Source organism: Nyctibius grandis, chromosome 28, assembly GCF_013368605.1.
Source record: "Nyctibius grandis isolate bNycGra1 chromosome 28, bNycGra1.pri, whole genome shotgun sequence".
Lineage (NCBI taxonomy): Eukaryota > Metazoa > Chordata > Aves > Nyctibiiformes > Nyctibiidae > Nyctibius > Nyctibius grandis.
The window spans coordinates 708,209-722,617 of NC_090685.1; the positions used below are offsets into that span (position 1 = coordinate 708,209).

The 14,409-nt window shown below is 44.1% G+C and overlaps 1 protein-coding gene across 2 annotated transcripts in view; it reads right to left on the reverse strand.

The window, feature by feature from the left end:
• Nucleotides 1–14,409, reverse strand: part of SAMHD1 (SAM and HD domain containing deoxynucleoside triphosphate triphosphohydrolase 1) — a 33,736-nt gene that overhangs the window by 3,406 nt on the left and 15,921 nt on the right. For both annotated transcript variants that reach the window (XM_068419659.1, XM_068419660.1), the window contains 9 exons: nucleotides 14,105–14,260; nucleotides 10,355–10,455; nucleotides 10,138–10,246; nucleotides 9,454–9,545; nucleotides 7,974–8,089; nucleotides 5,311–5,450; nucleotides 3,188–3,277; nucleotides 1,900–2,004; nucleotides 1,393–1,530 (listed from right to left, as the gene is read on the reverse strand). In XM_068419659.1, coding sequence (XP_068275760.1) covers nucleotides 1,393–1,530; nucleotides 1,900–2,004; nucleotides 3,188–3,277; nucleotides 5,311–5,450; nucleotides 7,974–8,089; nucleotides 9,454–9,545; nucleotides 10,138–10,246; nucleotides 10,355–10,455; nucleotides 14,105–14,260 — 1,047 coding nt within the window. The remainder of the gene's footprint in view (nucleotides 1–1,392; nucleotides 1,531–1,899; nucleotides 2,005–3,187; nucleotides 3,278–5,310; nucleotides 5,451–7,973; nucleotides 8,090–9,453; nucleotides 9,546–10,137; nucleotides 10,247–10,354; nucleotides 10,456–14,104; nucleotides 14,261–14,409) is intronic.

The following is a 14,409-nucleotide window of genomic DNA, read 5'->3' on the forward strand; positions in this document are numbered from 1 at the left end:
GGCACGACGTAAGAAGGAGCCTTAGAACACGTTGCTCATGCCTACAGCTGCAGCTCCAGCACTGAGAACACTCATCTACGGGGTGGCCCTTCAGTTCCGAGGATGCAGCTCTCTCCCCCGATGAGACTGGTGGGTGTCTCTAGCAAACCAAAGTCGGGGTATTAACGTACTCAATGAAAAGGAAAAAAATTCACAGGACAAGCTGTTCACACTGCCCTGCTTAAGCAACTTGGAGATTTTAATATAAGCATTTATTTTACTTTGGTGTTGATCCCAGACAGTGGAAAATATCTGAAAAAGTGCATGGAACTGAAGCAAGCTATTTCTTTCCCTGGTATGACTATCAGATAAACAAAAGCAAAAGCCAGCCATTAGGGGAGAAATGTAACAGCAGATCCGCCAGCACATCTATCAAACCTCCTGATGCCGCCAGCCTAGAAACTTGACAGCCCATGCACGAAGCGGAGGGGCTCCACTACCGTTTTCTACTGAGAAAAACTTACCTGATACAACCATAACTGCTTCCCTGCAACAATGGGTATACTGGAAGTATCAGCACACAGTAAATTTTTTAGATGAAGGCGCCCACCTTCCTGCAAGGGGGCTGTGGTGGGCATGTTTTATCACACATCACCAGTTTAAGCCACAATTGTTACAGGCTTCTCCACCACCTTTGGCAGGAGGAACGCAAAGAGAGATGTACGGACTTGGGTTCTGCTTTAGAGCCTCCATTTTACTTGCCAGGGCAGCTCTGATGCTGTTCCCAACACAAAACAAAACATCACATGAGCTGTAACATACCCTCTTCCTTCCTCGCAGCTGGAAACTTGTATGTTCTGAGAGCTGACAGGAAAGGGACACAGAAGAGATGAGGCCTCCCAAGCACTCAGACTACCGACTAGTTGCCCAGAGAGCAGAGGTTTGCAATCCTGTTCCCACAGATAGTTTTCACTCTAACACAGAGCAAACAGACTGTGAACTTCCCAGGGGAGGAGTGATTTTAACAGCTGGTGATGAAGGAAGGAAAGGAAGGAAAGCAACAGAACGGATCTGACCTCTTCCCTGGATCTTTTAATCTCTCAGTGCTGTTTTAAGCCTTTGTGTAAGGAAACCTGCAGCATTGAACTGGTGAGTGTCTGTGTGGGTACTAACTTTGTTAGAAAACCATGACTTTTCAAATGACATAAGTTACATCAAGGCAAATCCATGGCTATTTCCGTGAAACCAAAGCACGCCCAGATGCGAGCCACAATAAAACCAGAAGCCAGGTTAGTGAGGAGTGGCTCTGCCACAAAGACAAGGCCTAAATGCCAAGTTTTTTAATGAGAGAGCAAGTTATGGACAAAGGTGAAGAGCTCCAAGAACAAGAAAAATAACACATGAATTTGTTACCTGTGGTTTGGTGAAATCCTTCTCCATACACCACTGAATGAAATACTGTTTTGCAGCTGAAACAATAACTGGATCCTGGCTTTTGCAATAAACCCGGATAACCTGCTCTGCAAACGTGATGGGTAGAAACTTTGAAACCTTTGGAATAAAAAAGAAATAAGCTTTAGTATTTCTTGGCATTTAGAGTCCACTGAACTTCAATTTATTCATCTGAATACAAATGGAAAGCAGTAAAAAACCATCCCACTGCAATCCATGAGCTTTATCCAAATCAACTGCACTTTTCTAAGACTCCCAATGTATTCAAATTAAATACTATTCATATGCAAAGGCTGACAGGACTCCAGATTGCCATAGTGCCACACACACTGAAGACCTGCAAGGACATGGATTCCACAACCTCTCCCCAACGCCTGCAAGAACTACCATGAAGGACTGCAATCACTTCCATTGCAAGCTGTGAAGAAGACACCCTTCAGAAGCCAGCTGAGGAAAATAAAAGGCTACCTGTTCTTTACTGATCTTGACTGCCTTGGAAGGATCAGCCTTGCAATAGAAGAGAGCCTTGTCAATGGGATTCTGTTCTTTCATTCCATAATCCATATTGATAACCTTGCATGCAAAACAGAGAAAATGACACTTGTTAATGTTTGCCTTTAGTTTTCTCACAATAAACGCAAAAGGATACACGTACACTTCTGTAAATGACACTAATCAAATCAAACAGTAATTAATAAATTATTACTTAATAGAACAATCTGGTATTTGCATTTTATATCTTCTCTTCCACCACCTTTCGCTCTGAAGCTGTCAGGTGAATATTCACATTTACACAAACCAGCTCCCAGTCGTGCCCTGAAACGTTCCAGTTTCAAACAGTGGAAGCGCGCTGGTCCCTTGCCACCTGTGCCTCCCCGAAACACACAGCCTGCTGAGGCAGCAGTAGAGCTTACAATTGTAAACGTGAGGTTTAGACAACACTATTTACATCTGCTTGGTACACCAACAGTTTTGTGGTCAGCAGGGAGGAGCTCACTTCCCCATGACTTCAATTTGTGGGCCAAGGAAAGCACAGCCAACTACTTTAAAGCCAAGTAAACTGCTACAATTCCACCCAGCCTTAAGTGACTCTTCAATGCAAAGGAGCTCTAGAAGTGATCTGGGATGCACTCTCTGGAAAGCCATTCATCAGCTCTTCCCAGAATTAACCAAGAACAGGGATTAAGCTATTTGATACTTGCAGACTGCTCAGGCTCTCTCCTTCCCACCGGCGCTGGCTGGAGGCTGAGCTGTGGCAGCAAGGTGCTTCATGCAGAAGCCCGAACCCAGGAGTGCCACGCGTCAGGCGTGCAGTACCAGAAGCCTGGAAGTCACCGTGCCTCTTATCCTCCCACCGGGGCCCACAGTTGACTTGCCTTCATAACCCACAGCAGCAGTGACTTTAACACCCATGCGCTAAACCCCAAAGGCTTCCCCACTGCTCCTTTTCAGAGCGAGGACAGTCACGGGAGAACACACTTGTCACTGGGAGCAGAAGTGCCCAGAGCACAGCCCAGAGCAGCTGCCTGAAGCCTCTGCCCCAGGCCCTCCCAGCCACTGCAAACCTCCCAAGGGGGAGGCTCGTTGCTCTCAGAGCCGTGACCTGAACAGCCAGGACAGCATTTATAAAGCAGCCCTGTGCTTGTGTTTTTTCACTTTGCAAATGCATTGAAGTTATCTCCAATTTTCACTACGGTAGACACGGCCTCTCTGATTGAGAAGTTTTTACTCTGAACCCGCTCCGAGAGATATTTACATCAATTATGAAATCTTCAGCCTTTAGCTCCACGTCTGGAGGATCCTTTTCTGGCTTGGAATTAGCAATGCTTTCCGCCAGGCTGTTATTCTGAAAAGAGACAGTAACTCAGGTTACATTTATGCACTGTCGGGTCTAGACCAACAAAACACATGACAGAATGTGTCACTAAACGACAGCTTTCATTTCTTCACAGCTTGACAGACCCTTCCTGCAGCAACCTGGTGGTTTCAATCCTTGCATACCTTAGCCATAAGTTTTATACCAATTTTTAGAAACCAAACAAGCTTCTATAATTGAGAAGACCCAAATACTCCCAGCCTGGGGGGGGAAGAGTTTTACACCTGATGAGAGAGCGAGCGGGCGCGCATCCATCCAGGATGTCTCCACGAAGGCAGGAAATAAGTACCTTCAAGCAATTGTTTTACTAATACAAATGTTTTGCAATTAAGTTCCCCAATCCTGAATACAAAATATTTTTACTGAACTTTTTTTTTTTCTTAAATGAAGGGCTGCAGGATCTCACCCTCTAATAAAGCTTTTATACCTCTGCATTGAACCATAGTAAAAAAAAAGAAAAACACAAGAGACAGACAAGATCAGTAATGTCACTGATCACTAAAAAAAACAAACCCAGAAGCAGCAACCTCCCAGGCAGGCTTTGGAGGGGATGGTGACCTACTCCAAAAGCTGAAACCCACAAGGGGGTTTTGTCTGGTTTTGGACCTGAGAGAACACTCCCTGCTGACAGCCAGGCCAAAGCCAAGCAGAGGAGCACGGCGTGATGGAGAGTTCAGGGAAATGTCTAAGTTCTCATTAAAAGGCTGTGGCTAGGCAGGAGAGGGAAGGTTGCTGTTCACCTGTCTCCAGGGCTGCTACAGTCTGGGGAAGATGCAAAACTGGATGAAGCAAGATCTCCTGGGAGCAACTTGAGACTGCTAGGAGAAAACCTCTGAGTGCAGCACAGAGCAGCCAGGAGACAGGTCCAGAAGGGAAGGAATTCAGCTGGCAGCATTGTTCTTGCTGCTGATTTGTCCACTGCAAAGATGGGGAGACTGCTAGGAAGAGCAGGGAATAACACACACTGCCAAGCTGAGGCATGTGGGTGGTTTGTTGCGACTCAAGAAGCCAAGGAAAGGTTTAGACTGAGAGCAAACCTAGAGAGAATTGCGAGGACGCAACTGGCAGGAGGCAGCCTGCTTATAGGCTGCTCTGTCGCTGTTCTGTACCAGAACGTTTGGATGCTTTATCTTTTGTTGTTGTTTGCTTGCTTTGTTTTAAGTTACCTCTTCCAGTTTGCATTAACTGGAAACTTAGCTTTGAATTTAAGAACTCTTTAGCTATTTGGGATGTTCTCCTGGCTCTGGCCAGCTTGAGGATCACAAAACGGGACAGGGCTTTCAGTAACGTGGAAGAGGTCCCTGCTCACTGCTGTGGGGTTGGACCCCTCCAACCCAAACCATTCTGTGACTCTAAGCATAACGACACCGTGGTCTCTTTAAGGAGCAGAACAGACACAGCTATGTCTTGTCTAGCCACTGCTCACCTCCAGCACTTCAGGGGCAGCTGAGCCTCCAGCACTCCTGCACCAGGCAACTCCTGCACCACAGGAGGAAAAATTCTGCCCCAGTCCCTCAGCTGAGCATCAGAAGCTGCAAAGCATTGGCTAGATGTAATTATGGCACCAACAGTGATCCAGGGGGACTGGAACTAGGTGATCTTTAAGGTCCCTTCCAACCGAAGCCATTCTAGGATTCTAACCTTCTCAATCACTCGACTATAACAGCTTTCTATGCCATTTTGTGTTTTTCAGAAAAGCTTTCTCTGGAAATACTTCTGCAATAATCAACTTCTGAATTTCCACCTCTTGCCATTCTTCTGGCTGTCTGTAGATAAAACTCTTCCCAGTTTCCTATAATATGTTTCATGGCTCAGCTACATAAAGATAGGAGGAGAACTTTTGATGCCATTTTTGGCATAGCAGTTAAGCAAAAAAAAAAAAAACCACCAAACCAACCAAAACCCACACAGAGATAAGAGAAAAAAAAAAAAAAAGATCATCAGCAACTCAGAAAACATTTTTACAGGGACAGAATTCAGAATCTTCCAGCAATGGGCATTACCTTCACAACTTCCCTCATTGTTTCAGGTTGAGTCTCTCCTAAAAACTTGTATAATTCACGCCGTTCTATTTTATGTAGAATTTCTCGTGCCTCCTTCAGTTCTGGACAACTTGAGTGCAGAATTTCCAGGTAGATGTTATCTGCCAAAGTTGCATTGATTTTTGGTAAGTATGTCAAAATCCAGTGTCACAGCAAAATGCACGTATAGGGACGAAGGTTAAAGCAACAAGAAAAACTGGTGGTTCAGGAAAGATACTCACCTTCAGAGAACGACTGAACATACCAAGTCTGACATCTGAGAAGTCGCTTACAATATCATCTTGATTATGAGCAGATTCATAACAGTTGTTGTAGAAATATCTATGATTAATAACAGTTCTTGACAGAAAAACTAGCTCCTTCCTAGCTGCTTCCTCCTCTTATTTAGCCACTCTTGGTCAGCAGGATACCCTAAACCCCAGCACTAACTGGCTCAGGGACAAGGGTACTCCACCATCTTGTAAAAGAATAAAGTCCTTCCGTTAAACCTTCAGAATTTCTCAGATTCTGGATGCTAGCAAAGCCCCCCCTTCCTGTCTGCACATGACAGTGAAGTACACATTGTGTTTCCCACCATCAATATGAGCAGCAAGACACAGGTTTCCTTTGATGTGGCTTGGGAGCAGAGAGGTTATTTTCGGCTGTCCTAAAGAGACTGCTGTCAGGATGCTGCTCGCCTGCCACAACCAGCACAGCTGCACTCCACGTCCCTTCGCATTCCCCAGAAATACCTGGGCAGCTTCGACGTGTGCTGCAAGCACAGCTCTGTCACAACCTGCCTACGACGGCAACTGGCTTAAGAAGCTCCCAGCGCACTCCAGAAGCAAGCAATGAGCCACGGGCCAAAACACCTCTAACTGATGGCTGCTTTTATGGACAAGGTTGATCAGAGTCAGGAACTTCTCCATAAGGAACAACAGACTAGGCTTCTTTAGATCGAGAGAAGGGATAATACAGGGGAAAAGAAGCCCATGAACACATCCATTGTGCAAAAGCAGTAGTGACAAGGAACGGTTTGCTGTCTCATCCTTTACTAAAACTAGGATTTGCTGTCAAATCAGGAAGCAACAAATTAAAAACTCACAGTAGTTCTTCACCCATTGTGGAAGAAAGCTAGGGAACCTTCTGCTGCAGAACCTCACAGAGGTTTACCATTTGCAAAGATCCAAGAGGCAACTGGACAGTTTCACAGAAGCATCACCCATCACAGACTATTGATAAGCCCTATTGGCCTCTCAGAAGCCCCCAGGTTGCAACCACTGCATGCAGCAAAGGAAGTGCCTTGGTTTAAGAGAAGAACATACTTGTCCTTCATCATCCACCGTTACATCTGATGTTGGTATATTCCTCACATCATTCTCCTTGCTCTTAAACTCTCCTTGTTGAACAGGACAGCCCCCGCAAGCAGCTCCTTGCTGTGGCAGACTGTAAGAGGCAGGGGACAGTCCTGGTCTCCTTGCCCTGAGCAGTGCTCCTCACCAGGTACTGCAGGTCAGTGGGCAGTTACAACAGGACTCTGGTGCTCACTTGCTAGCACGGCTGATCTTACAGACCAGAGAGCCCCCAGGGAACAGATGCTGGCCCATTAAGAACTTAGTCTCAGTTCTTGCCTTCCTGCCCAGCCTTCCATGGCCCAACACAGCAATTCATGCCCTCCAACAGCTACTGCCCCACAAAGCCAGCCCCTTCTCCTGCCCTGGGGCAGAGGCATGCAGTGTCAGAGGGGCCAGGCAGCTCCTCATCTCAGCACTCTGTGCGGCACCTTCACCTGCTCAATGCAGCAGGTCCCTGGTCAGGCTGCACGTGGCTGTGAGAGACGAAGCCATGGAACTATGTAACAGAGGATGCACCACAACTCAAGACAGTTTCCGTGAATTCAGTAATTTCTGTTTCCTCTTCACAGCACTGAGCCACTTGACACGTGGCTGCCAGCAGTCAGACTAATCTTCCGGGAAAACACCACAAGTCTCAGCTCGTTTGCTTCACTCCGTAATCACGCTGGAGTTCCCCTGCATGTCTTCAAGCAGGCTGCTGCTCCATGTACTTACCCTATGAGAACCATTCTCACAAGCTCTTATCTGAGGAACCAGAAACTTTCAGCCATAAACGAAGTTGTTCATATATTCTGTTTTCTTCTGTTATATTTGCAAGCAGGGTAGCAGTGTCTCAAGCAAACCAAATCAGACCCCATCAGAGTTTTTTGAAATATGCCTTAGGGTTAGTTTCACACTACAACACACACACAGTATGTCTCTACCTGATGTAGCTACATGTAGTATTGCTTAGAGTTGACTTACATCCCACCTGTGACAAGTGCAACAAACTCAGGGCACAGGCAGGACCCTCCTGACAGTGCTGCTTGCAGTAATCTGAATTTGAATGTGTTTGGAACATAAGAAGTTGGTGCTTCTCTCTCTCTCAACATAAAAGTAACTTAAACTAGAAGGTCTTGCTCTCCTAGAAAGATATGAGAGCACAGAGATTGGATGGTTCAGGTCTGCCCCACATCTGTGCACAAAAGCAGTACCTGAGAGTTCTAGTCATGGGCAAGGACCCAGCTGTAAAAATAGCATTTTAACAGGTATTAATGTTCTTTTACTTAAAAAAAAAAAATTAACTCATACCAGTTAGCTTAGTGTAGGCTTCCATGTCCTCCATTGCTGTAGAAATCTGGTACAGTTTTCCTCCAGAGCCTTCTATTTTTAAAAACTTGTCTGCTTTTTGAAAGGCTTCTGTAATCCTAGTTTGAGACGAAATTAAGACTTCAGGAAAGCATCATTTTGAAACACCTTATTGCTCAAGAGTCAAAAAAGAAATGCATTAGTGTGTTATAAATAGAAGACAATAGATGAAACTGCATCCCAAGCACACAGCAGACCCTGATCGCACTGCGATGTGTCCTTTCTCCATGCTGCCATTGCACATTTCAGAGTCTTTCCCTTTCCTGAAAACAGGTTCAGACCAGACCTTCACCTTCTTTCAATGAAGGAGCAAGTCCACTTTGTTCCGCTTCAGATTACGAGCTTAACATCGCTTAGATGATTGCAGAACCCTGCAAGACAGTGACATGGTCACTCAGCTGCAATGAGGCTGCCTCACAGATGACCGTATCCTTTTACAGACTCATTGCTCCAGGAGTTAACTGAGAGAATACAAGGCGTTGTAAAGCTAAAGCATCATGAACATGGGGTATTCTCAGGTGGGAAAAACTCATGTTCTAAAGATGAAGTTCTTCCAGAGTTCCCTGTACCTCTTGTCGTCATATCCAGCTCGCATGCTCATTTGGATAGGCTGCTGTAATTATGGTAAGCCAAGAACTAAATTTCTTGGCTGTATTACTCCTCACACGTAGGTACTCTCAAACCTTAGCATTTTTAGTCTGAGTTTTAGAGGATCACTAAACCAGGAGCTGAAGTTTATGAAATGAAAGCAGTCACAAATCACTCTTGTACTGTGTAATCCTCTGCGTTCCTTTTTTCCAAACTCAGCAGATGGTTACTCAGTAGTCAAGATCCTAATGAAAAAAACATTTGGGGATACTAATATTTCTGCTTTTCAAGACAAGTAAAAAGAATAATGCTATCAGGAAGCTTCTACAGACACCACCAAGAGAGGTACAAACGCAGGTAGCCAGCTGAGTCGGTCCTGAACAATTCCGGCTGTGACATTACATGAACACAAAGTCAGGCCTCAGCTGAGCTACAGGAAGCTTGCTCATTACTTTACTCTGTTAGTAACCTTGCTCTATTAACCAGCCAGTTTGAGCTACGTGGTCTCCAACTTGTAGATAAAGATTTGACTTCAGCTGGGAGCAGTTAAAACAGCATAAGCACACCCTGGTCCTCTGCTTCCTCAGGGTTTAAGTTTCCTCCAGTTGAATTTCATGTGGAAGGATGATGTTGTCCTCCCCTTTTTTTTTTTTTGTCATCACAGCCTCTATGATACTGTAAGCACTGGGCCTTGCCACAAGAATTGGGGTTACACAGCCCAGTGGCTTTGATTGTATGTCACATCTTATTGATTATCTGAACATTCCAAACAGATACACAGTTTCACAAATTTCAAAATAAATGGTATGCAAGAAAAGGAAAGTATAATACTTGCATTATTTCAATGATGTTGCCAATCTTATGCTGGTATGCTCGCCGGTGCAGCCAATTCCGTGTGTGGAACATATCATACAAATTTCCAACTTCCTGAATCAAAAAAACCCAATCATCTTTTACTTCTGACATTGTCTCAATTGGAAAACTAAAACAAGCGAGGAATCAAATAAGTTGTCTCCTTCCATTCGTTGCATAGAGCAGAACGGTTATTTTTCACAATTTACAAATTTTGAAACGCACTCAGGCCACTGTGGGAGAGCAGAGACCTGAGAGCTACCCCGGACAGCCTGGGCAGAGAAGAGGACCTCTGGCTCCTTTAGCAGCCCCTCACCAAAGCCATGTTCACCTCTTGCTCAGAAGGTTGGAGCAGGACCACACACAGCTGATGGTTTGCAGAGTCTCCACTGGAAGGACCCGCCACAAGCCCTTTCAAACAGGGGCTTGCTCTGTCCCTCCCTTCCTCAAACCAGCTGCTTCTGAGAACTGCTCTCAGAGCAGCAACTACTTCTTCCTCTCTTGGGCTAAAAACGCATCCTGCAGGCAACCCCAGCATCCCCCTGCAGCCCCGAGCGCAGCAGTACACGCTGCCCGGGGCAGGCTTTGCCGTGTTCTCAGGGTGCTGCTACACCTCGTGCACGTTTCACTGCTGTGCGGTCCCTCGGCTCCCACACACGCTGCTTACCTTGTCACGGGTACAGATATGCTTCTGGTTTTCTACTTCACAGACCCGAGTGAATTTAAGTAATCGCTTGTAATCAAAATTATTCTGGATTCCGAGGTGATGGCAGTCCCTAAAAAGATTCCACAGAGAGTGTTTAACAAGAAGATCGTATTTGTACATATAGTAGCATCATTTCAGTAGGACTTCATAATAAAAATAAAAACCATAAGATTTGTACCTTGCAAAATAATCCCATTTGTCAACATCAATGCCATTTTTTTTGTTAGCTACTATCTCGTATAGGAAACTTTTCTCCTTTGGTCGACCATGGTAGGGCCACTAACAAGAAACCGAGAAAAAAAAAAAATCAGAAACAATAAGAAATTGAAGTGTGCAAACAACATCAGCACAGTTTGTGGGGAATACACTTTGATTTTGCCTGTGATAAACATCCAACACTGAGGTAGCAAAGAACACAAAGACAGTAAAAGAGCTTTCAGAAGCTGCTGGGTATTAGAAATCCAGAACTAGGGCTGAAGCAGCTGACTTCCCAGAACACCAGGAGGAACAAAAACCATGTGCACGAGTGTTCCATTTCCCATTCTACTAAGGCAAAGCCTGTAGCTTTGAAATGCCAAAAAAAGAAAAAAGCACAGCAACAAAATGGGGAAAAGGTTGGAATCTAATCTGCAGGAAATTAGTCAAACCCACAAACACGTTACTCTCTTGCAGTCTTCTGCAATCAGCTATACAACTTTATAGAACAGAGTTTTAAAACAATTATTTAGAGGTTTTAAACAGCAATTGTTTCAACAGCCAGCTACTTAAACTCCTAACCCACAAGGGATAATTCAGCCATGACACGAACAGGAAATCAACGCCAAAATAATAAGACATGAGCTGCACATAAACATTATTTTCTTGAAAATTTAATGATTCTTCAGCTAAACAAAAACTGCCATAAAGCGGCCTTGATATTCTGAAGGCAGGAAATATTGTATGCAAACAGATAAATGGTTTTCATGGTATCTGCTTTACAGAAATATTAAAATTTACATGAATAAGAATGGAAAGACGTGTAAGCAGCGGGAAGAGAGCACATCCTAGATAAAAATATCCTGTGCTGACCACAAAGAGCTCTGCTACCGAGACAGTGTTCAGGCCACCGGTTATGCTGAACACAAACAACCCGTTGTTCCCGTCGGGACCAGGCCACCTGCAACGTGACAGCATCAGGGCACAGAGGCCTCGCCAGCAGAGCAGCCCCTACTCTGGTAAGACCACCACAGCACCAGTGCCTGCCAGGGGAAGATCCTGCAGCCTAACACCGGGGGGGTGGCAAGAAGGATGCCACCTCTCGTGTATGACACTGCCTTTCCTGTTACCCTGCTGAAAAACAGGCACAGAATCCAAACAGGGGAAAACAGACATGGGGTAAGAACCCGGCACAGGATCAACGGACGGGGCAGGCAGCAAGATCTGTGTGCAAATATGGCGAGTGGGGAAAAATAAACTTGCAGACTTTATAAATGAATATCCCCTTCCTATAAGATCTCAGACTGCATTTCATTATGCTAAGTTCCCTATGTTTGTCATGAGAGTGCTAGAGTACATGGTAGAACCCGAGGAAGAATGAAATATTGTAGTTTGTTCCTTTTTCTTCCATCTGTAGATGTTGCTGTTTCACCTTGTGTAAAATTTGCTATTCGTTACCAAGATTCCAATACCAATGCCTCTCGTGTGCTTTAGAATAATTGTTCTTGGCAATCTGCAGGCTTCTTTGCAGCAATTAAGACTGGGGAACTCATTTTTACGTCTAGCTATCCAAAGATTGAGCCCAGAGGAATTATTTATCAATTTGGGAAAAAACAATAATAAATATATCTGGGGAGACGATAGAAAAATTAGCCAGTGCCTCAATGCGTGGATTTCTGGCATTGCAATAGGAAATTGCAGAGCTCTCTAAAATTACAATTCCAAACAGAACGGCTCTAGATATGCTCTTAGCCTCTCAAGGAGGAGTGTGTACAGTTTTAAGTATCAGTTGCTGTATGTACACAGACTGATCTGGAGAACTGCTCACAGATGTGCACAAAATTTGGGAAGTGAGTTCTATGATACAAAAGGTAGAAAAGGACAACACCTCGTGAGGTTCTACTGAAACCCTCTCTTGGCTCACATCTTGGTTCCCAGACTTAGCCTTAAGGATAAAGAAGCTGATTGTAATTGTCTTGTTTATAATTATTATCCTTGTGATTATACTAGTGTTAGGACAATGCTGTATAAGATGTTTCTCTTCTCTTGCTTCAAGAATAGGAACATCGTGGAGATAGAAATGATTGCAGGGATGCAATGAAAACAGAAGGAGGGAATTGTAGAAATTTTCACATAATTGTTGTAGAACTTCTCATGAGTTAAGAAAATAAGAATCAATAGAGATAAAATAGAATGAAGAATAGAAGAATTAATATAAGTCTACCTGAATAAACACAGGTGGGTTTCATACCCCACGAATAATGTTCTCAGAGCCCCTCTGTATAATCCTGACCCACGACTGAACAAATCATCAGTCAGAGGTTAATGAGTAGCTAGCAGGAGTAGGCCTAGAAATATTAAATTTCTGATGATTTTAGTAGAGGGGATGTATGGTTAACCTTTTCTTTACCTTGAAAGAATACAGAACACTTAGAAATAAAGATTAATAGAGATAAGGTTCTAAATAAACTTTAGTTGTTTAGGTTAATGTTTAGGAGACGCTGGCAGCGGGAACCAGACTCTGGTCAACCCGGACCAAGACGGGACGCTGATCACAGCAGGAACATTAAGGATGGGGGGGTGTCGACCAGAGACGAAGTGGAAACAGAACATAAAGATCAGCTGAGCAATGGAAAAGAATGGACTTTTGTGGACTCTTGACGAAGGAAGAAAGAGGAATTGAAATAGTGGATTTTTAACAGAAGCTCGTGAGAAGTTTCTGATGTAATTGCTTATTAGTTTCTATATAAACCGATAGTGAATTTGAGTCAGGTACCATTCACTGCGGTGGTGGGTCCAACTCTGAGTTGCTTCAATAAAGAATCAGCAAACCCAGAGACCCGCACTCTGCCAATTTTCTTTAACATAGAACTACACACTACTACAGCAGAAAATAATGGGCAAGTGCTAACATTTGTGGGTGATTTGTTTGGTACAACATACAAATTCTGATTAGGACCAGATTGTCATGACAGAACTCCCACTGAGGCGGTCCTAATTCTGGTAGCAACTGAAGGGTGTCCTTGAAGAGATGACAAGAGCTGTAAAGTGAGGAGAGAGGACTCAATTCTTAGAGTTGCAAGGATTAATAATCATGATCTCTTCTTCCTTGCTTGAGGCAACACATTTCTTCAAGTCTTATCCCTGCCTCTCTGTTTGTTAGTGCAATAAATACAAGCATTTTGCTACTGTCATCAGAGCTGACGTGGCTCTGGCACTTGGGCCACGCTTTGCATTGCTCATTGCCTTATCTCTGCCAGTTCTCAGTTTTGTTATCCATTATCAGCTTGTTACCCTAAACTCTCTCCACATTTTCTTCATACAGCCACCCAAAAATACAACCTCCCATCACCACTGCCTTCAGGCATCCAGTAAAAAGGCTGTTTGCCTCAATTGGTCATTTAAGGTTTCCATTAAAAATTTAGTTCTACCAGTCTAGTTAGAGTGAATTAGGTTCACTAAATACAAGTAACATTCTTAAGCATTCCTCTGACCTTTGAGGTAAGGACTTCTCAGGAAGATGTAAGCACATAACGTGGTGAAGCCACCACCTCCTGCTAGCACTGTAAAAGATAACCACTACACTCCTCTAGCATCTCTTGTGCCAGGATTCTCAGAATTTTGTGGGGCTAAAAATAAATAATAAAAAATAGCAGAAGCAAAAATTATCTACTCTTTCAGTAAAATTGAAGACATTTATTGGGATAACCAGAGGAGCAGTACACCGACTCACCGATTTCTCACAAGCAGTTTCATCTATCGGCCCTCCTATTTGTTCCTTGATGAAGTTCATATCTTCTTCCAGGACAAGACCATAGGACTTCATGACTTCTTCTAGTTTATTGGAAGTGATCAGGTGCTCAAACATTTCAACAGAAGCAGTTTCATGCTGTGAAAAACACACCTAAATGTTGCATTACAAAGTTTAAGCATCTTTCCTGCAGTGTCACAGCCTTCTCCTAACCCAGCAGCACTGTCCAGCAGGGCACCTGGGCATGGTGGTGTGGAAGTGCAGCACTTGGGTGATTTTTCTATTAA